The following is a 27,726-nucleotide window of genomic DNA, read 5'->3' as shown; positions in this document are numbered from 1 at the left end:
GTGATGACTTGCAGATGCAGATGCTATGATGACGAGTATCAGCTTCTCTTATTGTTTAGCCTCTGGTGCAAAGCTCAAGACCAAACTTGTCTTGGGTGATGAAGTACATTTGGAATATGGGGGATATTGTGTAGATTATATTTTTGGCCAAACTTTTCCTTTAATAAAATGGTTGGTTTACATTGCCTCAAAGAAAATACAGTGTGTGCATGTACTCATAAAGCTTAATATCCTCATGGCTCACATCCTGTAAGGACCTCGCCCTAGAAAGGGCCGAATGACTGTACACTTTCAGAGCCAATGCTAACACAATGTTAATATGTGTCATTCAGACACAATGTCTAACAACACCATGGTTGCTTATGATATGCAATAAGGAAGATTTATTGAAACTGGAAAATAGTCTGGATATGAAAAATCACAGCCAATAACCTCCCTAAAGATTAAACCATATAGGGACAGTTTGTTGGGACAGATGCACAAACACACTTGGTGAAGATTATATGACTTTATTTTTATATATATATATATATACACAGAACATTTAGAGAGCATGCATATTTACAGCACAGTTTATTTACAGACAAATGAAAAGCTTCACATACGATCAGAAATGACAGCCAACAGACGGACCTGATTTGTCAACTGAGCGGTTTTGAGTGTGTTTTAGTTCACATTAACATTTACTAAATATATGGTATGACAATAAACATCCAGCTTTTAGTGATTCTTACAATGCACACGTAATGGAGAACAGCACACAAAGCTACTCAAACTCAATAAGGTATGCACACGCACACACGCACACACATACACGCAAAGCCAACAGCTCATACACACCACAAATATGAGGTAGATATAACAGCAAACATTCAGACAAATACAAACACATGAACACATATCTGGCCTTCTAGGAAAGTGTGCTTTTGACTTGACTACAGAGGAATATGTATTTTAAATAATTTCCAACTTGTTTCAACTTTAGGGAATTAATTAATCAAACCAGCAGAATAGAAATTATCACAATTTAAAAATAGAGACAGTAGATACAGTTAGAACAATTAGAATATAATAAAACTCAGTTTTTGCAAAAAAGGAAGAACTCTCCTTTATTATCCCTTTAGTCTCATTGCTGAGATTTTTGTTTACAGATTTTGTGGAAATGTTTTTGCTTCTAAAATTCTTCTGATATTTGGCACATTTTTCATGGATGAGAAAGTCTTAGAAGAAGGCATACACATTAAATGTTATTGGTCAACTGGAATTTGACGAAAGGTCAAAACCAAAGCATTTTACTCAACAATGACTTGGAGCAAGTGGGGTGACTGTTTTTTTTTTTTTTTTCAAATTAAGTTTGGTTAATAGTTGTTAATAATACTCCATTAATATATTTTGAGACAATATCTCTCTATATCTCTATAGTTTTAGGCAATGTGACAAAAACTCATTTACATGTGCACACATACAACAAATAAGTATAGAGTTTACATGAAAGCATGTGCTTGTTTGATGTACAAAAAAATGGCACACATGAATAAAAAAAAAGTTTAATCACCCAAAATTGCTACACACAGGAAATACTTTCCAATAGGGAATAAAAACAAAATAAAAAATTGACACAGAGTTGCCAGCTTATCAGATAAATCTACTACACAAGTGCACTTTGTAATTGTAATTACTGACTGTAGTCCATCTGTTGCTATGTATAATGTGTCAGCCTCCATCTATCCTGCCTACCATCTTAAATACACCACTGTAGGTCCATCACTGAGCAGATATGATGGATTATTTTCAGCACAGCAGGTAGGTGGATGTAATAAACTGGCAACTCTGTGTAATTTTCGATTGTCCCATATCCTTGTAACTACAGAAGTAAGCTGAAAAGAAATTCACAGTATATGATTAAAATCATAGCTTGGCTCTAAGTCTTAACTTTTCTCAAAAATATACCTTTATACACAAATATATTTATCTATATATATTCATACTCTGTTTGCTCTGTTTTGAAGACATCTATACAAGTTTACACACACTTGAAAGCTTTAAAATAAAATACATTCTATAGATTCTGCAGCAAGTGACACAGTTATGAGATGCACAGAGTTTATGAAGCTTCACATGTGAAAATATACACTGCATGCTGTGTACAAAGCAAACCAAACCAAACCAGCTCCCCTCTTTCCTCACATCATTTCATCACTATGTGACCTTAAGGCGTGTTTGAAATGGCAACATTCATGTTTGTTTGTGACGGTGGGAATCGCTTTGGCTTCACTTTGTACTGACACCTACCATAAATGGCATATAAAACAAACCCTGTATGGAAATGCAAAAGGAAATATACAATAACAACACAGTAATGAGACGTTAGTTGGAATGTTAGTTTGAAACCTTTCTAACCTGTGTTTTTATGTGAATGGATTATTTACATGTTTGGGGCGGTGAGAGGTTAGTGGATTAATGGTGCAGAAGCCTAATGTGTCTCGGCTGATGACTACATGCGGGGTAAAAAGGAACTTGTCAGATTTCCTTTTCAGCTGAAGTATTGCTTTAGGTCTCCAGAGCTCTCAAGAGCAAGTCATTGAGCAATATTTAATCTCTAACTACAGTGTCCAACTACACTATATGGCCAAAAGTTTGCGACACCTGACCATCACAGCCATATGTGGGCCTTCCCCAAACTGTTGCCATAACATTGGAAGCACACAATTGTACAGGATGTCTCTGAATGCTGTAGCTTTACAATTTCCCTTCACTGGAACTAAGGGGTCCAAACCTGTTCCATGACAATGCCCCTGTGCACAATGCGAGGACCATGAAGACATGGTTTGCCAGGAGGAACTCTAGTGGCCTGCACAGAGCCCTGATCTTAATTCCACTGAACACCTTTGGGATGAACTGGAACACTGACTGCGCCCCAGGACTCCTCACCCAACATCAGTGCCATCAGTGCCCGACCTCACTAACGCTCTTGTGGCAGAAAGCACACAAATCCCCAAAGCCATGCTCCAAAATCTAGTAGAAGGTTATTATAACAGCAAAATGGGGACTCAACCTGTAATGAGATGTCAAAAAGCACATATGGATGCGATGGTCAGGTGTCCACAAACTTTTGGGCAGATTGTGTAGATAATTGAATGCTGTATGAGTAAATTCAACACTGGGGACTAGGGACTTTGCTGATCAGGAAGTGTTTTGTGAATCTGTTTCTCATCCTGGAGACCTTTCTGATGAATCTACAAAAAAAATAAAAAAATACATTGCATGCTGTACACATAAAATATATAATAGCCATGACAGAGATAACGTATTCTGTTAATAAACTACTCTCTCTTTCTGAATGTTCAGATAGGGGGGGTCTGTAATAAATTCAATCAATCATTATATCTAAGCTTCTTCTCCTTATTCCTGTAGCTCCTCTTCATATCTACAGTATATAAAGCTGTTTCTGAAAGATGCTCTAAAATATTTTGTGATTATACATAATCATTTCCACACGTAAAAAATGCTCTATTGTTTAAGCCAAACTATTGTATACAGCTGCTGCACATTTACATCAATAAATAAATTCCTCTTTAAATGATTTCTGTTTTAGGTATCATCTATATACTATTCTTATATTAGAACCACATTAAAATAAGTGATAAGCTTGGCTTAAACGTTAGATAGCTTTAGGATAACATCATTGTATAATATCATTTTCTTTGTAAAATTCTTTATATAAATTTTATATACAAAAATATATTTATATATTTTTACAATACATCCACATATAAATTGTATTGGCTGATAAAACCTCAAGACATTTACACTTGAGGACCCAATATTGCTGCAACAATGGAACAAAATTATAATAAGACCTCAAATATATGAATTTCTGGCAGGTTATTAGTATAATATTGGCTTAGTCTCAACCAATAACATGTAATAACCAATATTCAATGAAAAGACAAGGTCAAAAAAACAATACTTGACCAATTATGTAATAAATAACACAATATATTGTGTATAATGATTTTTAAATGAATAATACTATACCACGTCCACACTGATTAGTTTAAATCAAGATGGTGAATAATGAAATCAGTGCTATATTTAAACTGAGGGAACAAATTGCAGTTTGTAAATTTTGTGTTTTTAAACCTATAACAATCAGTTGATTTTAAAGATACCTCAGAAAAACCGGGTCTGCATTACAACTGATCCGAACAGGTTCTTCATTTCAGATTTCTGTTGGAAATTAGTTCTTAGCATTACTAATTTCCCCAATACTAACCCCAATACTAACCCCAAACGTTTATGTCATGTAAAAGGCTATTCCACATGGAAAACACAATTTCATTGCTAATTTTTAGTTTTGAATCCCGTAGTATTTCTTCTAATAGGTTAATGCATTTTGTGCCTGTTATGTAATAACGTGACCATACTGTAATATCTATCTTATATTTTAAGCATATATTTTTATATATTATTAAATTAAGTGCTGGTTTGGCTGTGATGCTTTTATGACAGTTCTAATAAGTCAAACAAAGGAAATACAGCTTGTGGAACATATAATAAAAAAAAACAACTTTTTCCACTGGAACATGGAACATAAATGTCTAGTAAATGGACAAAATGCAGTAGTTTGTATCAAATATGTGGTCTATTTTTTTCCCTTTAGGATTATTATTGCTCTGAAACCAGACAGACATTGTATTAATTATGAATTGGCTGAAATCACGCATGAATAGAATTGTGCTTGCTTTGGCACATCAAACATTGTGCAACCACACGCTCAGCATCGAACTCTTTCTCATCTTCCAGATGCTTCCACACTGTAAGAACAACTGCAGTAAACAAACTTTGTTATCGACAGACGTTTCCAACCATATATGGCAAAAATTAAATGTGCTGGTGTAGGGGTTTTTCATGCCTGGTTCCTCACCAGCATTTTTCATCGTTCATCCACATTTTATCAAGGATTTGTTTCTTCTCCTTTTCCACATTCCCAACTATTTTAGGATGAAAACTGAGCTGGTTACAAAATGTGATGTTCTACAAAACTCGATCAGTCCTTTACTCTCAGAAAGCATCCAAGATTGATGATGTTGAAGACAAATTAATTTGAGCCCCATGTGATGACCTGCCAGGCCTGCACTTTGTCTCTGTGTGTGTGTGTGTGTGTCTGTGTGTGTGTGTGTGTGTGTGTGTGTGTTTATGTATGTGTGTATGCATTACTGCTGCTGGAGCATGGTGTGCTCTGAGTGCTGCCTATACTATGAGCTGCACTGCTGTTCTCTGAGGCAGGAGGAGACCTTGGCACATTTTGTCTCACTGCTGGAACACCTGGAGAAAAGGAGAGAGAGAGAGAGAGAGAGAGAGAGTTGTAAACTTGTTTCGGTATGTAAGGAATAACACACGCCCGACCATATGGTTATCCGAAATAAATGCACGCAGAGGTGGTGTGATGCGGCACGACGCGAAGCGGAGTTATTGTTTTTGTATAACCACAAGGTCTGGAGTGTGTTATTCCACTTATACCACAGCGATTTACCAATGATTACAATGTTTCATTTATTAATGAACAATAATTCATGCAATTTAAGTGTTTATTGTTAGATTTAATGTCATGGAACGTCCAAGAGACAAGTTAGTTCCTGTTATTGCTTATGTTTTAGCAGTGATAGACTTTCATTCTCTCACCACCATCCTGCTCTCTCTCTCTCTCTCTCTCTCTCTCTCTCTCTCTCTTACTCTCTCTCAAAAAAAAAAAACACAGCTTGTCATTTTTCCAAGAAACCAGAAAGCATAAACTCCTGTCCTGAAGACTTTCTCCTTCCATAGACATTAGAAAATAAATCTCTCCTAACATTACGCATCACCACATCAACGATTATATGTTTTACTTTGTTAAACAACACTGTTTATTATTAATCTAAGATTATGTGGTGTGTCTGCCGTACAAGTCCTTGTGTATAAGCTGTTACTATAGAAACAATAACGAACTAGAGCGAGGCATTAATATTGACCTATCGTTCGTGTTACAGCCGGAATGTCTGTCCGAGCCAAGCTGTTATACAAAAATAATGCACACTTTCTGACCTATCTGATTAAAAAAAAATTCAATCACTCTGTGGTATAATTGCAATTATTTCATCTTTCAACTGCAATTATTTGAATCAGACACCAGATGACTGAAACCTGATCATGTGTTTGACCTGATCACATCTGAGCCAATCATGTGTTTGGGCCGACCCCATGTTTGAGCCAATTGCATGGCTGAAGAAACGTGGACTGCAGAGAATACATGGTGTGTGTCGGCACATATTTTAGCTAAGGGCTGACCACACGCCATAATTGTGTCTCTCACTCCCTGTGTGTGTGTGTGTGTGTGCGTGTGTTTGGGGCAGGGTGTTGTGCAACGTTTTATATCTTGCAGGGGTATCTTGGTGAGCTTGTCTGCATAAGGGAAATTTTTACAAAGATATTTCAAGAATAGTGATTACAAGTGTGTCTGTGTGTGTATGAGATATATATATATATATATATATATATATGTGTGTGTGTGTGTATATATATATATATATATATATATATATATATATATATACACACACACACACATTATATATATATACATACACAGAGAGAGAAAGAGAGAGAGCGCAAAGAATGAGAAAAACAATGACTCAAAGTTGGAGAAAAAATGATTGGATTTGGTAATTACAGCAGTTGTATTTGGAACAGTATGAGTGTGTCTGTGTGAGTGTGTGTGTGTGTGTGTGTGTGTGTGTATTTGTGTGCTTGAGTGTGTGTTTGTGAGTGTGTGTGAGACTGGGCTCCCCATTGCTGAATCCACACTCAGCCTGCTTCTCCCTTTTTAGGCCCCACTGCCGCTAATGTCTGCCAGAAATGTTCCGCCAAGCGACTCGAGCTGAAACGGCCCTGCTCCTCCCTCAGCCTACAGAGTTAACCAGTTCCTCTTCCTCCACTCCTCACATCTTCTTCTCTTCCTCCACTCCTCACATCTTCTTCTCTTCCTCCACTCCTCACATCTTCTTCTCTTCCTCCTCACCTCACATCTTCTTCTCTTCCTCCTCACCTCACATCTTCTTCTCTTCCTCCACTCCTCACATCCTCTTCTCTTCCTCCACTCCTCACATCCTCTTCTCTTCCTCCACTCCTCACATCCTCTTCTCTTCCTCCACTCCTCACATCCTCTTCTCTTCCTCCTCACCTCGAATCTTTTTCTCTTCCTCTTCATCACACACCCTCTTTTCTTCGTCCCCTCCTCATATCATCTTCCTTTCCTCTTCACCTCACATCCCTCTCTCTTCCTCCTCCTCTCACATCCTCTTCTCTGCCTCCTCACCTCATGTCCCCACATGATAACCAAAAGATGTGATTCTTCCCGCATAGTTTCCCTTGAAATAATCTCTCTCAGCCTCTCTGATGCGTGTTACATTATGAAGTGTCCTTTAAACAAGATGTAAACAGTGTTCAACTCAAGCGCTAAACTGTGATATTTATCTTAGTTTGATCAGTGAAAAAAATGACCTCTCACAAAAGGATGCATGTTACATATATGTATAAGACGAGGATCACTCTAATGATATCTCAGTGGTTATGATTCTATAGTAATCTTCAGAAGGCTGTGATTTTTATGTCCTAAAACATATACTAAACATGTATAGGTTTTTTAATGATTAGTATAGAATCTTAACCACTGAGATATCATTAGAGCGATCCTGCTCTTATACACACTTTTTGGGCCAAACTGTTTCTTTAACCCTGAACTACTCCACTCTGAGCTTTGATTGGATTCTGCCTCACTTGAAAGTCACTTTGGATAAAAGTGCCTGCCAAATAAATAAATGTAAATATAGATTAAATGGAAAGAGAGCTGTATACAGAGAGCATGTAGAAATAGAGCATCAGTAAAAGAGTAAAAGAGACCAAGTGAGATTTTTTACTTTGAAACTACAAGACGTTATCTGGCATTTGGTTGATTTTTGCCTCTAGAGGAAAGAACACAGCCTTATTTTTTGCTCATGTTTTAGTCATCTTCAAAATAACTGCAATATTTTAGGCTGCTCTGAAAACCGTAAAACCTTGGGGTTTAATGCTCACGTCCCAAAAAACTCCTTTTAAGGGTTGTTCCAGTCAGATGAGGTAACCATTTGCTATGTAAGAAGTTAAACCGGGTATATTGATTACTTTTAGAGCTCTTATTAGAAAAACATCACTACAGAAGGTTAACCATTGGACCTGGCAACCCAGGAAGTGTGACCAAAGTGGTTCCCCCAATCAGTATTACGCAATCTGTGGGTTTTTCCACACATCTGGCCTAATTTATTAAATAAAATGCCTACCATCTATTCTTTCTTCATGTTAATATATGTAATAATACAAGAGCATTTTAGGAGCTTTCTTAATACTGCTCTGTTTGTAGAATGCATCGGATGTTAGGGCACATTCGGCAATGATAGCGGATATAGGGCTTGGGAGGGGCAATATTTTAATTTTGTAATCTATACAAAAAAATCTTCTCTACAATCTGACATAAATCAAATTATCCATCAGAACAAAACAAAGTTAAAACTTAATGAATTAGTCTAAGCAAAAGCCTTTTCAAATTGTGTCTCTTGAGGAAGCCTATACGTTGAAGTAACATGATGTTCTCCAGACGTTCCAGCACAAACCAGGTGAATAAAGATGATCTCTCTGACACTTGATATCACGTTTATTTCAGCTCAACATGCTGACTTTCAAGCAAAGTCAAGATTACATCAGCATGAAAATTAGCTTGAAGACTTCAAACTAGCAGTTACTATTAGTTTGATTGTGAAAAGAGATTGTAAAAAAAAAACATAGACAAACTCAGAAAAAAATAGTCTACTATCAAAAGTGTCCTGGCGAAGCAGGTCAACGGCACTGCGGATTAGTGGCATCATGCCAACTGTGGATGTGACTCCTCCTGAGTGTAATTAATCAAACACTGTGAAGAATCATGAAGAGAATTGCTGGAGCAGTGTAGCAGCTTCATCCTCCACATTCTGCACATAGCTTTCCCCTGAAATAGACACTGTTGCCCTTGGACGTGCTTGCAGTGTTCTAAGACATTCTGTTAGGTGTGTTTATTTTTCCTAGCAGGTGCTGTGGCTTTACAAAAATGATTTCATAACTGTTGCATTAGTAAACTGTAAAATGTGTATATGTTAGTGTTTTTGTGATATGGTGTGATACACTAGCAGTTATAAGAATGTCGGGGGAAGGTGCGCTACCATTTGGTGCTAAAAACATAGAAACTGTAGCACAAAGTGTCATAGTACAAGGAAGAAATGATAGTCCATTCTCTTGGTTGCTGCTGTCTCGCATTTCTAAAGTTAATTGATGATTGAGAACAAAATTAACTGCTACTTGAAGCAAACTCTCTTTTTTCACCTTCCTGCATTCTCTAAGGCAAGTGAACTGGCTTTTCCACCAGGCAAATTTTATTTGTGTTTTGTCTGATTTGCTCTTTATGCACCAGAGCAACTTAGTATCTAGCTTTCAAACAAGATGAAAACAGATTTGATGACATTTTCATAAACTGTACAGCTTATTTCTGGCTAAAAGTGATTGTTTCTTTAAGGGTTCAGTGAGTGTTGCCTGATGGGAAAGGTGGCCAGGGGGTAAAATCTTGGCATCCAATATAGGGTGTGTGTGTGTGTGTGTGTGTGTGTGTATGTTTGTACATGTTTTCCTGTGAGGCCTAAAGAGACCTTCGAAGCAGACATGGGGAATTCCAGTCCCAGTTCTATTGTACCCAGAATATCCCAGAATGCCTTTTGGACCATGAATGCCCACTTCCAATGGCTGAAAACAGAGGAGTGTCCATGTTTCAGCTAATAAACAGGAAGTGGTTACATCACAGCAAGTTTTATGTTATTGTTTTTAATCTGTCAGCACTGGGTAGCTTTTTCCATGATCAAAATGGGAACTTTTCCCCATTTCCTGTTTTGACAGGATGATAACCTTCTGTAACCTTCTTGAACAGTGAAAGTCCAGGCCAGGTGTGTGAGTGTTGAGCTCTCTGATGCAGTAATGTAGGCCGACTCTCACCTGTGTGTGAATAGATGAACCAGAGTGCTCCTGTAAGGAGAGCTCCTATGACAAAGGCTGCAAAGGCGATGCCCACCACAGTCGGAGTGTCCAGTACATACATGTGAGCTATGAGGGAAGAATTAATGAAGCATGTCAAATACTGATAAACATTCATGGCAAAAAAATGAATTACCTGCAAAAACATTTCACGATTGCCTGAAGCCTGAAGCTTACAAAACATACAGAACCTTACAATGGTCTAAGTGCTTTTCCAAGTGGACTGTTTTTACTATTACTTAATTCATGCTTATTATTTAAAACTGCATAGACAAATTAAGTTTTAGCCATGGGAAATCCTCATACACTGTATCTAACTATATATTAAATATAAATATTCTTTTCATGCACCTATTCTGTTTGCTTCATTTTTTAAGATTTCACTGACCCCCACACTTTATTCAAACAGTAACACATGTACACTCCTATTCCCAGAATTTAATATTGTTATCCTTTTACATTTTACCTTGCAGTTACACTATCAAGCAACATGTTGCTGATGTCACACCACATTTCAGAATATGTCCACTTACAAATTGTATTGATACAGGCCACTGTGCTGCCTTTCACTGCTCACCAATGGTGGACATTTACATTTTATTTCTAAGTGTTTGGTGTTGGGTGAGTTTCTGTTTGATCAGTTGTATCATTAGATAGCTATTCTGAAGGCCTAATAAACTGCTTAACCCAGGTTTCTAGTTGCAAGGACAGAAATGGTGTTAGTTAATACTAATAAAATTCCAACATTGTTGATAAAGTGTCAATGAACTAGTCATTTAAATTCACACAAGACCTACCAACTCATCAACTTTTTGCCACAGAAAACTTTGTCATAAATGTCATAAAATGGAAACTGATAAAGCAAAGGCAGCTATTAGGATTTTTTTTTTGATGTTTGAAAGGGATGTTTTAATGTTTTTATATTTGTTCCAATTTAACCATGTTTGATTGACCAAATGCTTTGAAGCAGACTCTGTTGTTGCTTGTGCATGTGGACTGTCCATTTTCTTTATTCTGTTTTTTTGGAATGTTTTTTATTCTGTTTTGATCACTTCACCATATTACATTTGTTTAAATGTATTTCAGTATATACTTTTTTCAGTCAGTAAAACCGGTTATAGACACATGTAATTTTGTAGAATGATGAAACCGTTCTCGGTAGTGAACTCAGACTTTCGGAACCCATGTACATTTAGATTGCAATCTATAACGAGTCTTAAAGAATTATGAGAACTTACAATCACGGGGACTGCCACCTGGAGGCCACTGAGGCTTGTGGGTTGTGGAATCTGAAAAAAAGAAAAGAAACAAAGCTGGTTCAAACACAAGAATACACATTTAAAATCAACACATACAGTAACTACTGCAATGTTATAGCAGAGTGAGCTTCACTCTCATCACAGCAGATGGCACAACTTCCTCTCAAAAGTCACATGTGGTTTGGAAGTGAGCCCACAGGAACGTGCAGAGATACGAGAGCTGGCAGAAGCGCCTCATTCCAGAGAACAAACCTCTGAGCGACTCCTCTGCCTGGCGATCCGAGCGGATGGATTTCAGGTCTCTAATTAGCTCTAATGATCTCCGATCAGGCTGCACAATAGTTCCTGTGTAGCTGCAGGCATCAGGGTCGCACTGGCACAGTGCCACAAACTGGGCACAAAGGAAGCTTTTCTGGAAGGAACACCTTTAGGTTTTCATCTGTGCTGATGGCCAATGACAGACTGTCAATGGAAAACTCATACACGCCACACACAACCTATCCTCTCTGTCCAACTTATAATATGGAAAATGCAGTGCCGTGCCATTAGCACTCCTGACCATACTTGAACTTGTGAGGACAAGTAGAAGGGAGTGGTAAAGTCCAGTATATTTCTCACTAAATTCAAAGAGCATCACTGAACTCATCACTGGAGTAAAAAAAAAAAAAAAAACACAATGCTGCACAATCTACACATGGAACACACTAGAATCTTAACAATCAAATAAATCCCAGAATCACTTAAAGAGATTTATGGAATGTTTCACAAAGGCAGGGAACACAAAAGGCTAAATGATGAGTAGCTCCCTGAGAAACTGTCAGCTCTCCAGACAAGCACAGAAGTCTATTCACTCTTTCAAACATTTAAACTCCCAGCTCTGCTCCACCTAGCAGCTCTAATAAAGACATGAGCTGAGGGGATTGGCCCATGCAACTCAGGACTCGGTCAGTGTTTCTGACCCAGAGCTTAAACACTTTCTTTCTGTTCTCTCCTCCACCTTTTGTGGTCAGTTTGGACCTCAGTGGAGAAAGAAGGGAGGAGAATGACAAGTGAGGCCATATGCACATGTCTGTATTCTAGCCAGCTCAAGAAGGTGGCCAAAATCTTTGCTTTGCTAAATGTTTAACACTCCTACACAACATTGCACTATACTTACTGAATTGCTTTCAATGTGGGTGCCTTGTAATATTGCTGTGTTTCAGAAAGTACTACATTTTCTGGTATAAAATATATATGTTGCTTTGTTGTATTAATATAGCAAGCATATTTTATTTTGCGTGTTTGTACTGCCTCTAAAATGGCATTTCAGAGAGCTCAATTGGTGTAGCCTAGTTTAGTTTTTGTCCCGTTAACGTTACCATAGTTCAGTCCTGTACAATTTCCCAAACTGAAGCCTTCACTACAGTTCTTAATCTCACTGTCAGGCCTGGAAAGATCCGTATGTAAGTATGTACTAAAGTTTAATGCTTAGTAGATTTTGTCTGTTTTTAGCATTGGATTTTCAACATTATATTAATTTAAAGACGTGGGCAGGAGACCATCATGACTCCTAGAGTAGCAAGTATACCATAAGAATGCTAAGCATTAGTTTGAAAGACATACATTCACCTGCTCATTCATACAGTTATCCAATCAGCCAATCATGTCATCCAATGCAAATTAAGAACTTCAATTAATTAAGTTAATATGGAAAAAAATGTGACTCAGTGACTCAGTGACTCTGGTAGTGGTACAGTTGTTGGTGCCAGACGGGCTGGGTTGAGTATTTCAGAAACTGCTGCTCTCCTGGGATTTTAATGCACAACATCCAGTGAGATACAGGTCTGCAGACTGAAACATTCTGTTGATGAGAGATGTCAGAGGAGAACAGCCTGACTGGTTCAGTGCTGACAGGAAGATAGCTGACAGAATCTGGGCAGTAGAAGATTGGCAAAATATCGCCTGGTCTTTTTCCAATCTTTAACTGTCCAGTGTCTGTGAACCTGTGCCCACTGTAGCCTTAGATTCCTGTCCTTAGCTAACGGGAGTAGAACCCGATGTGGTTTTCTGCTGTTGCAGCCCACTCGCCTCAAGGTTTGACATGTTGTGTATAGTGAGATGCATTTCTGCTCACCACAGTTGTAAAGAGTGGTTATTTGAGTTAACTTAGCCTTCCTCTCATCTCGAACCAGTCTGGCAATTCTCCTCTGACCTCTATCATACTATTCTGTGTAACCTCTAGAGACTTCTGTGTGTAAAGATCCCAGGAGATCGGCAGTTTCTAAAATACTCAAGCCAGCCCACCGGACACCGAGGACCAAAGTATGGTCAAAGTCACTGAGACTGACTGACATTTTTCCTTCATTCTGTTGTTTGATGTGAAAATTAACTGAAGCTCTTTACCTGTAACTGGATGATTTTATGTGCTGCTGCCACATGATTGGCTGATTGGAAAATTGGGAATGAACATGGGTAGGAACAGGTGTTCCTAATAAAGTGCTCACTGAGCGTGTATTGTAACTCCACTTGCTAGAAGGCATACAGTGTTATTGTTCAGAAATATGTTGTATAAGATTACAAAGTGTAAACGATATAATTGCCATATGGGTGTTAATATGAGCACCATTTTCAAACACTGTTCATATTTAGTAAAAGGTGAGAGAATTTATCACGCAGCAGTAAAAGCAGCATTTGGTCAGCATACCCAAATGGCCCTCTTTGATTTGTAGATCAGCCCCCAGTGTTGGGATACTATCCAGCATGAACCGCTAGGCCTTTTCAAAAGGAGCCTGTTTTCTTTGCCATCCCTGCATAAGAGATGTCTTTGTCTTCAAAGCATAGCTCTGAGACTTTTTTCATTACGCCTACGTCATATTTGCGTTTTTCTAATCCTCACCAGGGAATGAGCGGTCACAGCTCCAGCAAATTAAACGTAATCCCTTCACTAGTAAAGTATCTGCAAATTCTGCAAATGTAATAATGATTCACTCAGAATTCAACTTATAATTTAGCAGATAGCAGGTGTGGGACTGAGGAGTCTTTTTGAAAGTGTCTACTGAATAGGCAGCACACACTCGGCTTGACCACATCCACACAAACAAGGCTTGTAAGTCACTTAGAGATTCACACAATCATCGTTTATCAACTAGATCTGAGTGAGGTTAATGAAGTAATTTCTGGTCACCATGCCTCATTTCCTATAGGCACCAAAATGGGAGATTAGCATGCTGAAATCTTCAGCAGTGCTATGAGTCAGAGTTGGCTCAGTCTCCGTACACTCCAAAAGCACACTGTAACTGTGCCAAGAGTGAAGAGCAGGCTGAAATCAGCCAGGCTCAGATTAGGTCATTATTATAAAGACAGATCTCCTGTAGAGCAAAGGGGGAATCGAATGGAAGCATATGTACGTATACGTCACATCAGGGCTCCAAGCCAACTTGGTGAACGCTGTACTCAAGATTGAATTCAGATCTTATGTGATCTTTGGTAAAACTGTAAAATATTTGCAATGGGATGGTAGTTATGATTAAGCATTTAATTGCTATCAGGCATTACGTAAACATCCCTCACAAAAGAACTACCACTTTCACACATGTGAGATGTGAGACATCACATGTGAGACATCACACCCCAGATATAATGACACATTTTTTTTTATTGTGATTCATCCTTTAGTTATCAAAGACCCCATACTAAAAGACTTTCCCAGAATATAACACCACACACTTTAAGATCATGCTCACTACTTGACAAAGAAGCCTGACTCTCAGAACATGGGATCTTGCGAACAAATGTGACTTTGACTCAAAACAAATTGAATGGACAACAGTTCAGCTCAGCTGTCGTTGATTTTCGGCCTTTCACACATGACATCAAAACTTCATTTTCACGCAAGACAGCTTTCCTCCCACACTACAGAATGTTAAATGATAAATATTTATAAATTTTTATAAATATTTAATTAAAAATACTTTTTAAATCGGGGCCACAACTGGACTGTGAGTAGATCAGAGGGATTGGATTTTGGGGTGTTAGATTGTTAGATTAGATTGAATGTTACACACTCCACACCACAAGATCATTTGGGAAGGTAATGTCTAGGACCAGTATAAAGTAGGGATATCTTCTGCAATCTTCAGGAGCCAGGCATTAGCTGATCTAGCACACTCTGGAAATGCAACTGGATATACACTTTTACATTTTATTTTTAAACCAAATTCACACATTCCTCTTACTCTGGTAGATGGCAATTTAATAAAGGCCAAGCTGCTGAAAAAAAATTAAATGCCACTATTTGCCATAACTGCATTAATTAAGTGTAATTAATGCTTTGACTCCCAATGCTTCCATGGATGCTGGGCGTAGATCTTACAATTTATGACATTTAAAAATAATAGACATCAGCACATTAATAGAAAGTGGGGTGGAAGTTTTACAAGGGAGTGAGGATATCTGGCATTTGTCTTAATGACAAACTGGGGAAAAGGCATGGCTGTCACAAAACAGGCAACAAAAAACCAGCCTTGTACATTATAGAAGGGCTTAACCGGTTATCTGCGAGATATAACCATGTGAGATCAATAAACCAATTTCTGTTTGTCATGCTCCATTTCCTAATGTGTGACTATGCATTACGTCAAGGCTTTCTCTGGCTGTGCTCCCGAATCCAACACACACTCCTCCGTTCCTTTAGAGCATCCCTCTCTCCCCCAATGCATCACTCTATCCCTCCCTCTCACTGTGCCGGGAAGAGGACTGCCTCTGAGGACGGCTAAATGAAACCAACTGCTCTTTTTCCATTCTGTCCAGGACAAATCAGCATCGCTGGGCCCCCTGCTCCGTTTTTTTAATCAACCACACACGGCATGGATAGTTCATTCAATAAACACACCCACATATACACAATATGTATAATACACTGCCGTACACTAACACACTCCAGATGTAGTAATGTGCCATGATCCATGACAAGACAGGAACTCTGTGATGCATCTACCCCACTCACACACTGGCTGTTTCTCAATATGTGTTCCTTTTAGTTCTCATATTCTTGTGTACTCATTTGACGTCATCTTTCTCTGTCCAAGACAAGTTTGTTACAGAAGAACACAAGAACCAAGAAAGACTTATTTACAATAGACTTACAATATGGTTCTTTCTTTTTCAGTTAATAGTTCACCACAGGAGCTACAAATAACGGGAAGAAGCTAATACAGAAAAACAAAGGCTTTATAGAGGGCTTTATACTTTGTAAAAAAAAAAAAAAAATATATATATATATATATATATATATATATATATATATATATATATATATAGTAAATAGCAAGAAACTGTTGAGTGCTATTTGTGTTAGAATTAATCACTCAGTTAATCAGACACTATTTATGTTATGACATGTTATGGCCTCCTCTATCTAAATAAGTCTTACCAGGCATTTTTTCGTTTGTGTACCCATAATTGATATCATCATCTTCATTGCTGCTTTCATCACCGATGACCACCAGCGGTTTTGTGGAGGTTTTGCTGTTCATCATCATTTTGATGATGGTTTCCCCACTGACAGACGTGCAGGCCTGATTAGGATGCATACACTGCATGGAGAAAAAAAAAGGCTGTAATCTGAGTGCGATCCGCAACATACAACACAGCACCATCATATGTATTCAGGAAATGAAAAACACCACATGTCCTAACACAGAGCAGAATGTCATTTTGTTTGATGTTTGATCCTTTTAGTCAGGAGGTTAGATTAAAAATGGATGTAAAGCATGTATGGCATAAATATGGAAAAAAAAAATTCAAGCCATGTGAGTTGTTAGAGTTTCTTTATCCTAGAGCATAGTGAAAATGTTGCTTTGATCGGAAGAGTTTATATACACATGATTCTGTTTAACATTTCACTCCTCTTATGTCGGTCCAGACTGTACTCACTCAACATGGTTAACCTGAGTCAGCTGTGACATACACAACCCACATAGGACTTAGTCCTATGTAAGACACATTTTTCCAGAGAAATAAATGATATCTCAATGTTACAATAATTAAGGATCACTCACTTCTGCATAATTACTCCTAGGGGTATTACGGTTGAAATTTTTTACAGTGTAATAACATAGTCTAAAAATATCATGGTTTATCACATTATCACTGTATAATTACAAAATCTTTGCACAAAAGTTTTTTATACATCTTTGTATCCCCTTTTTGCTTTAATGACAGTGTGCACCCAAGTGTGCAAAACCTAATGATCCATTTTATCAAATCCATCAGAGTGTCATCTGATCGCATGCTTCAGTAGAAGAGATTTGGCAGGAGGAAAATCTGACCTTTTGTACAAAGCAGTTAACACGGTCAATATCACAAATTTGCTTACATTTAAATAGGGACCTAGAAATAGTGCAGAATCTTAAATATTAAATATTCAAGATACTGAATATTAACCTTCTTTCCTTTAAATATTTCAGAATTCTAAAACCTGTTTATTTCCAATGTGGTCTCAGACTTTTGGACCCCACTGTATGTCTGTTAAGCAATCTTGCCAAACATCTGTAGCAATTATAATCGATTTACTTTGGACAAGTGAACTCTGTATACTTCAGAGACTGGAGTGTCTTCATGAGGTATGCATGGTCGTCACACTAAAATTCCATGTGTACAGGCCTCATTTTAATACATCACTTTTATTATAAGCACTTGCATGGCTTGTGGCCACGCAAGTTGTGATTGATCATTAGTAGGTCACACGGCTATAATATGTTGGTAGGCTAAACCTAAAACCTTAATTTACCTAAAAAAACCCTGGAAGCATCACTTCTCTGACAAGCATCATCTGCATTTCATTGTTGTACATTTTAAACTTGGTCAACACTTGGTTTCATTTTGGTTTAGACAGAAAAGATCAGCACTACCTGGAGTGTCTTTATACTCAAGAAAAAAAGCAAATCACATTATTTAACTAATAGTTAAACAGTCAAGTCCATAAGTAGTGAAGTGAAGTGACGTGTAGCCAAGTATGGTGACCCATACTCGGAATTTGTGCTCTGCATTTAACCCATCCAAGTGCACACACACAGTAGTGAACACACACCCGGAGCAGTGGGCAGCCTTTTTTTGCTGCGGCGCCCGGGGAGCAGTTGGGGCTTCGGTGCCTTGCTCAAGGGTCTCACCTCAGTCGTGGTATTGAGGGTGGGAGAGAGCGCTGGTCATTCACTCCCCCTACCTACAATCCCTCCCGGACCTGAGACTCGAACCCACGACATTCAGGTTCACCTTCAGGTTACAAGTCCGAGACTCCAACTTTTCAGTAATTTTGCCACTGTACAGCACCTCAATGGATTTGAAATGAAGCAATCAAGATGTGGATTGAAGTGTCGACTTTCAGCTTTAATGCAAGGGGTTTAACAAAAATACTGCATTAACCGTTTAGGAATTGCAACCATTTTTTTACAGAGTCCCGCCATTTTCACAGGCTCAAAAGTAATTGACAATTGACTGATAAGCAGTTTCACAGCCAGGTGTGGCCTGTTTCCTGGTTATTTCATGACAAATTGAGGAGATAAAAGGTCTGGAGTTGATTCCAAGTGTTGAATTTGCATTTGGTAGCTGTTCATGGGAACTCTCAATATGCAGTCCAAAGAGGTGTCGATGCAAGTGAAAGAGGCCATCATTAGGCTGAAAAAATAAAACAAACCTATCAGAGAGACAGCAGAAACTTTAGGAGTGGCCAAATCAACAATTTGGTACATTCTTAAAAAGAAGGAACACACTGGCAAGCTCAGCAACACCAAAAGGCCTGAAAGACAACTAAAGACCATGAAAGACAACTAAAGTGGATGATTGCAGAATTCTTTCCTTGTTGAAGAAAAACCCCTTCGCAACATCTAGCCAAGTCAAGAACGCTCTCGAGGAGTTAGGTTTATCATTGTCAAAGTCTACAATCAAGAGACGTCTTCATGAATGTAAATACAGACGATTTACCTCAAGATGAAAACCACTGATAACATTCAAGAACAGAAAGCCAGATTAGACTTTGCTAGAAAACATCTAAAATAAAAGCCTGTCCAGTTCTGGAACAAGATTCTTTGGACAGATGAAACTAAGATGAACTTGTACCAGAATGATGGGAAGAGAAGAGTATGGAGAAGGAAAAGGGCTCATGATCCAAAGCATACCACATCATCTGTCAAACATGGTGGAGGAAGTGTTATGGCATGGGCATGTATGGCTGCCAATGGAACTGGGTCACTGGTGTTTACTGATGATGAATCTGCTGACAGAAGTAGCAGAGTGAATTCTGAAGTAGATAGATCTATACTCAGATACAGTCAAATGCTGCAAAACTTATAGGACAGCATTTCACAGTACAAATGGATAATGACCCAAGACGTACCATGAAAGCAACCCAAGAGCATCTTAAGGCAAAGAAATTAAATGTTCTTAAATGTCAGATGACCTCAACCCAACTGAGCATGCTTTTCATTTACTGAAGACAAAACTGAAGGCACAAAGACCCACAATTAAGCAACAACTGAAGGCAGCTGCAGTGAAGGCCTGGCAAAGCATCTTAAGAGAGGAAACTCAGCATTTGGTGATGTCCATGGGTTCCAGACTTCAGGCAGTCATTGACTGCAAAGAATTTGCATTCAAGTATTAAAAATACTTAGCCACTGCAAAAATCCTTATATTTATGTTAGTTTGTCCAATTATTTTTGAGCCTGTGAAAATGGAGGGATTCTGCAGAAAATGTAAGAATCCTGTAATTCCTAAATGGTTAATGCAATAATTTTTGTTAAATTCATTGAATTAAAGCTGAAAGTCTACAGTTCAATAACATCTCGATTGCTTCATTTCAAATCCACTGTGGTGGGGTACAGAGGCAAAATTACATAAAATATGTCACTGTCCAAATACCTATGGACCTGACTGTAAGTGAGATGAGTCACACACTTTAGTTAGTCATCCGTAGAGCAGTGGAGATTGGATCAGTTTTTGGATGAGAGAAGAACATCAGAAGAACCTGTTAGCTAATATTTTGATTAAAACAAAGTTGTAAGAGTAAAACAAGTGTTTTTTTTCATGAGCAGAATTTCAAAAATAGGAGAAACCTGCTGCAATCCCACACATTTCAAGCATAATTAACTATATCCAGGAAACGTTAATTGGAGATCTTATTTAGAACATGTTTCATCTTTGGGAAGAAACAGAGCAGAATATACTCAGCGTTTAACACACTGATAAAGGATGGAGATGGAATTAAGAGAGGGAGATGAACAGAGAGTTTAGCGCTGAGATTTATATGTCCCACTCTGGTGAAGAGAGGGCTGACTCTGGCAGCTGGAGCAGATTAACCAGTGCCAAGGTGCTGACTTGAAAAACAAACGTTCAGAATGAATGGGGCAGTCAAGAGGGCAGCGTGTGACAGAGCCAAAGTGTTGCTGCTCTCACTAGGAACCCTAATGAAAGGTGGCCAGTTAGGTGTGTATATTAAACTAAATATTTTTGCATCATCACCATTTGTAAGTTGATTTATGGTTCCAGCAGAGTTTTCTGGATGAAAATCAACTCAGACTCAAAACCAAATGTAAGTTTGACTGAATGAGAAAAATAGTTTTAGTTTGTTAAAGCATTAAACATCAGAGGGGAAATAAAACGAAGATAAGAGGAAAACAAGAAAAAGGAGAAGGAGGAAAAATGAGAAAGAAAGGAGAGAATAATGAGCATGTAAATGAGGAAAGAAAAACAAGGAGAAAAGAAAAGCAAGGAGGAAAGAGGAGGAGAGGAGAGGAGAGGATCGAGGAAATGTAAAGCTCCATACCTCTGGCAGTCCTGGATGCTTATCGTGTTTCTTAGAGCAGACGGACATCTCACAGTGCAGGAACAGCAAAGGTACCTTGAACTTTGACCTGAAGTCAAAGCTGAAGCGCTTCCTGTCCACTTTCTGAGGGTAGTAGCGGACAGACTCATCCGTGGGACAAATGTTCTCAATGAGGACGTAATCAGACAGCACCTCATGATTAGAATGTGCAGAGATGAAGCATGTCTGAATCATGAAGCTCAGATCAGGATCTGCTTTAGTGGCTGAGATCTGCACAGACAGAGAGAGAGAGAGAAGGAAAGAGAGCGTGATCATTGCTCAATAAGTGATTCATTCAATTTTGACTATTGATTAGATCTAAAAAGCAGAGAGCATACTGCCAGTCAAAGCCAAGAGCTGTGCAAAGAAAACAGTCATATGACACAGCAGCTCACTAACATACACTAACACTAACAAAACTACACCGACTAACAAACACATGCACAAGCTACAGAATCTTAACACAGTGCACGGCCGATATCAGAAATAAGCTCATAAAAGATGAGAAAGTGTGTGTCAGCAGTGCAACTGCAATACTTTACAGTACAATCTCTCTCATACACACACACACGCTTCAAATCCATTCCAAATGGATGGTGTTCTTTGATATTTCACATTGTACCCTAATATGGTTATGTCAATAAATCACACAGAATTGAATTTGAAAGAGAGACAGAGACAGAAAGAGAGCAATGGTGAACATGATGGACTCAGTGTTCTTTCTCAAAATGGAGCAATAAAGAAAACAGACTGATAAACTCAGTGCAGTTTTGCAGTGAGTTGATGAATCAGCTGTTTATGGCTCAGAAGCACTAAGTCATACTGCTGTGTCAGTCCTAGAGCTGATAATGTTTAACACACACACACACACACGAACACACACATCCATTTGTTTTACAGATACAAACGCTTTGAAGGAACATGTTCAAGACTCCTCACTTCCAAGAATCACAAATTCTCATATGAGATGCCTTTCAGATTCAAAGGCATAATTCCACTTCAAAAACACAGAGTTCTTCTTTTCTAAACCCAAATTTATCACCCTTTCCCCCTCTACCTTGCTGCTCTAATTGCCTGAAAACTGTAAAGAGTTTTTACAAAAAAAAATCCATGAGAGACAAACAAGAGACATTATTTGTGCTTTTAAGAAATCTGTTCTTTTTAGCACCTGGGCTATCAACATATTTGCCCATCAGATTGGACAAAAATTATTATTATTATTATACTAATTCTGCAGAAAATAATAAGGGTCTGGCAATGCTTGAGGTGCGTGTAACATTTAAGTAGAGTGGTCGAGCACATTTCTGCGATTGATCAAAGTAATGTGGGTGTTAGTTAAAAACCCAGTGGGACAAAAACACACAAGTGGACTGATTTCCATGAGTCAGTGTGAGACATGCTTCAAAAAATCCCAAAATGAAAGCAGGCAGTTCAAACACACGCAATGTGGAAATGCACATGGTGTGATCCATAAATAAATGATAGACGAGCGTGTTTGCGTGTTTCAAATGTATCTGGGCACCAATTTTTTTTATTTGTGAAACTGGAAACTGTTTTGATGTAGCTCATTTTATTTATTCATTGATCTCATGTTATTTATTTGCAGATTATGTGTTAAAGCTACCCCAGTACGCCAGCCATTCACTGCCTGAGGTGGGTAAACTAGGTATCTGGTTTTGACACATGGATAAATCTGCATCAAGTCATAGGGGTCAAAGATCAGCTTCCCAACCCAGGGGTTCTACATGTATATGGCATTCTGGGGCGCAAGGATGGTTTAACTGTACCCTACGCTTTATAGGCCAGTGGGCACTCTAAGACACATGCAAAGCACTTTATGGCCTGTTTGTTCACTTCAGATGGAGGAGAAAGCTTCAAAGCCATGATTCATGTCTTAGAGTCAGACTGAGAAGAAAGCATCAAACTCAAATGTAAAAGCATCACAAAGGACATATTACAGAAGTAAATATTAAGGAAGACAAAGGATTAAAGTCAGAAATCTGAGTGTGTTCGTTTCTCATTCTGACCGAGACTGAACATCTACAAGCCCTCCTGTGTGTATGAATGAAAGAGAGGCCCTGACTGGACTAAATGTACACATAGCAGAGAATGCTCTTATTTGACTGAGGTAACAGTGAGAGGCAGGCAGAAAGGCACATTTACACACACACACACACACACACACACACACCTAATTGGTCAGAAACACGCAGCATGTCATCTGATTCTGACTATTTAATGTGTTTAACAGCTTTCAAATATGAGACGAGTGTTACTCTGATAGCAAGCCTGAGCTCATCAAACCTGACATTTTCCATCTCTCAAGAAAAGGTTCAGCCAAATATGATATTTACACAATTTTCCTTGTCCCACAAATGTAGTACATGTACTAGAGATTTGAAGTTTGTTTCTTTAGTTTTGCAAAGTAACTACCTGGCTAGTGTTCCTTACAAGGAAGCTTATATTTACCAGATTAACATCCTGCAAACTGCATGCCTAATGCATCACACACTTATCTCAAAAGACATGTACATACATAATGGTATAGAAAAGAAGAACAAGTCCATAATGAATATACAAATCAGACTTAAACTAACTATAGTGTTTCCTTTATGTACGATACCTCTGCTTCTATTTACTACATTTTATTATATATTACATTATTCTGTAAATTTATTGTATCAAAACAATATATGCCAAACCATGTTTATGACAATTTAGATTAGAAAATGAGATGTCCCTGGTCCCTTTTTGACCACACGTCTTTTCGTTTAAACTAAAAATTCTGGACTGAAATGCTTGTGTATGAAATAGATCCTTTTGTGTTCCATCACTGTCTACTACTGTCAGAAAGAAGGAAAGAAAAAAAAACACCATTCTATGTGAGTACATTAAACACTTCACTGCACAGTGAGTATCAGTGTTTGGTTTAGGAGTCTTTAGTGATGTTTGCCTCACACATTTGCTTCTCCAGTGCTTGTGCCACCGTAAACTGTCAGCTCTTTTTGAAAATGAACTACATGGTTAGATATTAAACATATGATATATCTAATTAAACCATTTTTAAAAATGTATTTTTAATTTTTCTGCCTTGTTCATTTTTTTCCCCCACTATATGAAGACATAAAGAAGAGATGTATGAAACTGGAGTGGGACCGGTACATGACGAGGAGAAAATCAGAATTCTACTGTACCAGTTTAGAAAGTACTGATACAAAAATCATTATTTCCAGAAGCAATACATCATTTGAAATCTGCTACAACTTTCCAAAACCAGTGTTTATACTTTGTTCTACTGCTCTACTGAAGTCTTAATAAGATATTTGCAGTTTGCCTAACAAAATAATGTTGCTTTAAAAATGGTAAGTTTTGAAAATGAATTTATTATTCATTCTACTATTACTATGAAGTGTCTATGTAATAAAGTTAACAGTAAAGACTGTATCTGTAAAGACTTCGTATGCATAGGGTGTGTTGTAACTATTCTCTGTATTTTACCTCCACAAAAACGGGCTTGTTCTCCATGACCTGGATGAAAGAGGGAGGTTGTGGGTGGCGGAAGAGGCTGGTGTTGTACAGCTCCATGCTGAATGTCACGTTTTCCACAGGCTCGTGCTGAGCATCTGGTCGAGACCAGGGGAAGTGAGGAGGAGCATCTTCAGCCTTACGGTACGTGCAGTTAAACTGGAGACAGAGACAGAGAGAGATACTGTAAAAAACATCAACAGTTAGCTACAAAATGCGCTGCAATATGTTAAGAAAGAGAGAGAGAGAGAGAGGGTAGGGGGAGAAATGAATGCAATTTCTTGGTCATCTTAAATCTTTAGCAGTACTGAAACTGCTTTAATGGTTATACCAGTAAAGCTCACTGAACTGAATTGAACTGAACTGAATTAAATTAAACTGTATCGAATTGCATTGAAATGAATTGAGAGATAAAAATCAAAAGGTCTGGCATAAGCCATATCTCTGGTAATAAAAATAAAACTTGATTGGATTGCAAAAGATGGAGGAATAAATAACAGGGACAAGGTGTGTGTGTAAGAGAGACGGAGCACTGTACAGAAAAAGAGAGAGAGAAAGAGAGAGAGAGAGACTGAAGTGGAAGTGGAGTATGGAGTGTGGCAGTGGACCAGAGCAGCAGGTCGAGAGGAGTTCAGACACAGACACTTTGAGAAGACATGAAAATCCTTCTAAGCCCTTGAACTGTCTTTACTAGCACTGGGGGAGTCTGGGAAATGTAGTCTCAAGGCTCAAGCTCTGCAGGCCCTCCTAAGACATTTATACATCAGTTGGTATGCGTGACAATGAAAGAATACCTAGATTACAAGGATAATGCCTTTTTATGGCTAAAGCTGTACAACAGTGACAGCTATATGCTGAATAGCAAAAGGCCAGACTGAAATCTCAGCTCTGAAACATGATCCGTAATACTGGAATGAACTAATAACGTCAGAATTTGTGTGTATATTGCACATTTTTGGTTAATGTGGTGTTGTACAGCTCACAACAATAACAATAGCCAAGTTTCAAGGTCTTAAACATGAACACACATCTTAATATAGTAATAATGTATGTTATAATACATAATGCTTTGTACTAGAGGTTTTCAATCCTTGGAAAACTCCATCTAGTCCACATTGTTCATGCGTTCTAGTTCCAAACACAGCTCAGATGTTTAGCTGCTATTAGAGTTCCACTGACATAGCAGCATCAGTGGAAATCATACCGATTGAAGTTTTAACTCTAAAACCCCCAATTATAAATGTACCGAACAACCACCAAACAACCATGAAACACAATGCATGGTTTATTTCGTGTATTAAAAAAGTTTATTTGTAAGATTATGGGTTATGGCGTCTTTGGATGGCTGTGGCATTGGATGGATTCCAGCTAGTGATCTTCTGGTGAAACTAAGACAGCAATGTTCAAAGTTTTAAACACTGTAAACAAGTTTTATTCAGGCATTGTAATGCAGCTAGCGTGGAGCTGAGGAACCAGAAATGTCAGAAGATGGAAGCGATCAACTGGCTGAACTGGATGAAAACAACAACTGAACTTGTTTACACAATCGCTATTAAAACTACGGGAGCAAAAACATGATGTCTGTGACTCAGTGGTTTGAGAAAGAAAAAGACATTTTACTGGCAAATGCAACAGACCGAGTAATGTTAAGAAAACTTCCTTCAAGCAACTACACATTCAAAATAAATTTAAAAACTCATGTCTGTGTTATGCCTTGCACAGGAAAATTCACACATGTGACAAAACAAAGGCTCTGCTCTGAATCCAGTGGACATGTGCAATTTTTTAAAAGGTTAACTACTTCATTAAACTGGTTCTGCTTTGGTGCCAGCACCAACACAGGCCCGTTTTGTTGGAAAAGATGTACCTGATGACTGGATTGTGAACTTCTCATAAATTAATAACATATGAATACAGTGCTCGAACTTTAAACACTGATTTCCATGTTAATCCATCGTACCAAAATGGTAGAGCGGTGTCCAGATGATGTTCTCTCTGAGAGCAGCACGTCTCCTGACTCCAGGTCTTCATCATCCAATGGCCAGCCGCTGCCATCCCTGCTGTCCGACTGTCTGATCACGATCTGTCGATCACAAAGACCTGTAAGTCACTGCAGCACTGTAACCTCGACACAATGCATTTCCCTTAAATTGACACATGAATAATATTGCTTCCTTTATATAGTGCCCGTGTGTGTGTGTGTGTGTGTGTGTGTGTGTAGAAGCCTGCTAAGAGCTCAAAAAACATATGAGCTGGAATTAACACGTGGGAATGCTCAAGAGTTTCACCATTGCCGGTCCCAGGGTGGATATAAGCATACTTTTCACATCTTAACTCATAATAAAGGGAACAAGCTTGACCTTTCCTAGCTCAGCGATGATGAAGGCTTTGAGAATGTTGCCTAATCAAGATGCAATCCTGAGCTTGGCCATCGGTTGAGACCTTGTTGATGGTTCTCACTTTATCCTGGGCCATATCTTTGCTCTGAACACATAGGACACAATTATTAATCGCCCTCTAGGCCCTTCGTTCACACCAAAGCTGGAATAGTTGGGAGTTTGCCTGGATCTAATGGAGCAGGGGTAAAATGCGTTGTATCAAATTTCCTCCGCAAATTATCACAGGACATCAGTGAGGAAGTGACTCATTTAAGCTGAAAACAAGCGAATCGGATCAGAACTCGGATGGAGAGTCAGAACAGTCACGCAGCCTCAGCTGACCCTGATCATCTTTCTTCTTTACTAAAAATTAGTCTGAATTTTCCTACAGGTGTCTTTCATTTTAAATGGTCTGCGCTCTGTGTCCATTTATTTCCATTTATTAAAATATTAGCATAAACAGCAAGAACCACAGTAGCATACAAGTACCATCTGTGATTTATGATCGAAATAAAAATCCACTTATAAATTGCATAAAATTATTCTGTCTGGCTTTTAGCTATGTAACCTTATTGTTTTTATGTATATACACATTTTCTTCAAC

At 38.3% G+C, this 27,726-nt stretch overlaps 1 protein-coding gene across 4 annotated transcripts in view; it reads right to left on the bottom strand.

The window, feature by feature from the left end:
* Positions 1–493: 493 nt before the first annotated feature.
* Positions 494–27,726, bottom strand: part of tgfbr3 (transforming growth factor, beta receptor III) — a 103,050-nt gene continuing 75,817 nt past the window's right edge. For all 4 annotated transcript variants that reach the window (XM_026913172.3, XM_053231514.1, XM_053231533.1 and 1 more), the window contains exons 11-17: positions 26,705–26,827; positions 24,718–24,903; positions 21,181–21,450; positions 16,795–16,957; positions 11,364–11,414; positions 10,087–10,194; positions 494–5,328 (exon numbers count right to left, since the gene is read on the bottom strand). In XM_026913172.3, coding sequence (XP_026768973.3) covers positions 5,198–5,328; positions 10,087–10,194; positions 11,364–11,414; positions 16,795–16,957; positions 21,181–21,450; positions 24,718–24,903; positions 26,705–26,827 — 1,032 coding nt within the window. In that variant the 3' untranslated portion in view covers positions 494–5,197. The remainder of the gene's footprint in view (positions 5,329–10,086; positions 10,195–11,363; positions 11,415–16,794; positions 16,958–21,180; positions 21,451–24,717; positions 24,904–26,704; positions 26,828–27,726) is intronic.

This window comes from Pangasianodon hypophthalmus, chromosome 2, assembly GCF_027358585.1.
Source record: "Pangasianodon hypophthalmus isolate fPanHyp1 chromosome 2, fPanHyp1.pri, whole genome shotgun sequence".
NCBI lineage: Eukaryota > Metazoa > Chordata > Actinopteri > Siluriformes > Pangasiidae > Pangasianodon > Pangasianodon hypophthalmus.
The sequence above is the reverse complement of the archived record's forward strand: the minus strand, read 5'-3'. Positions and strand labels throughout refer to the sequence as shown.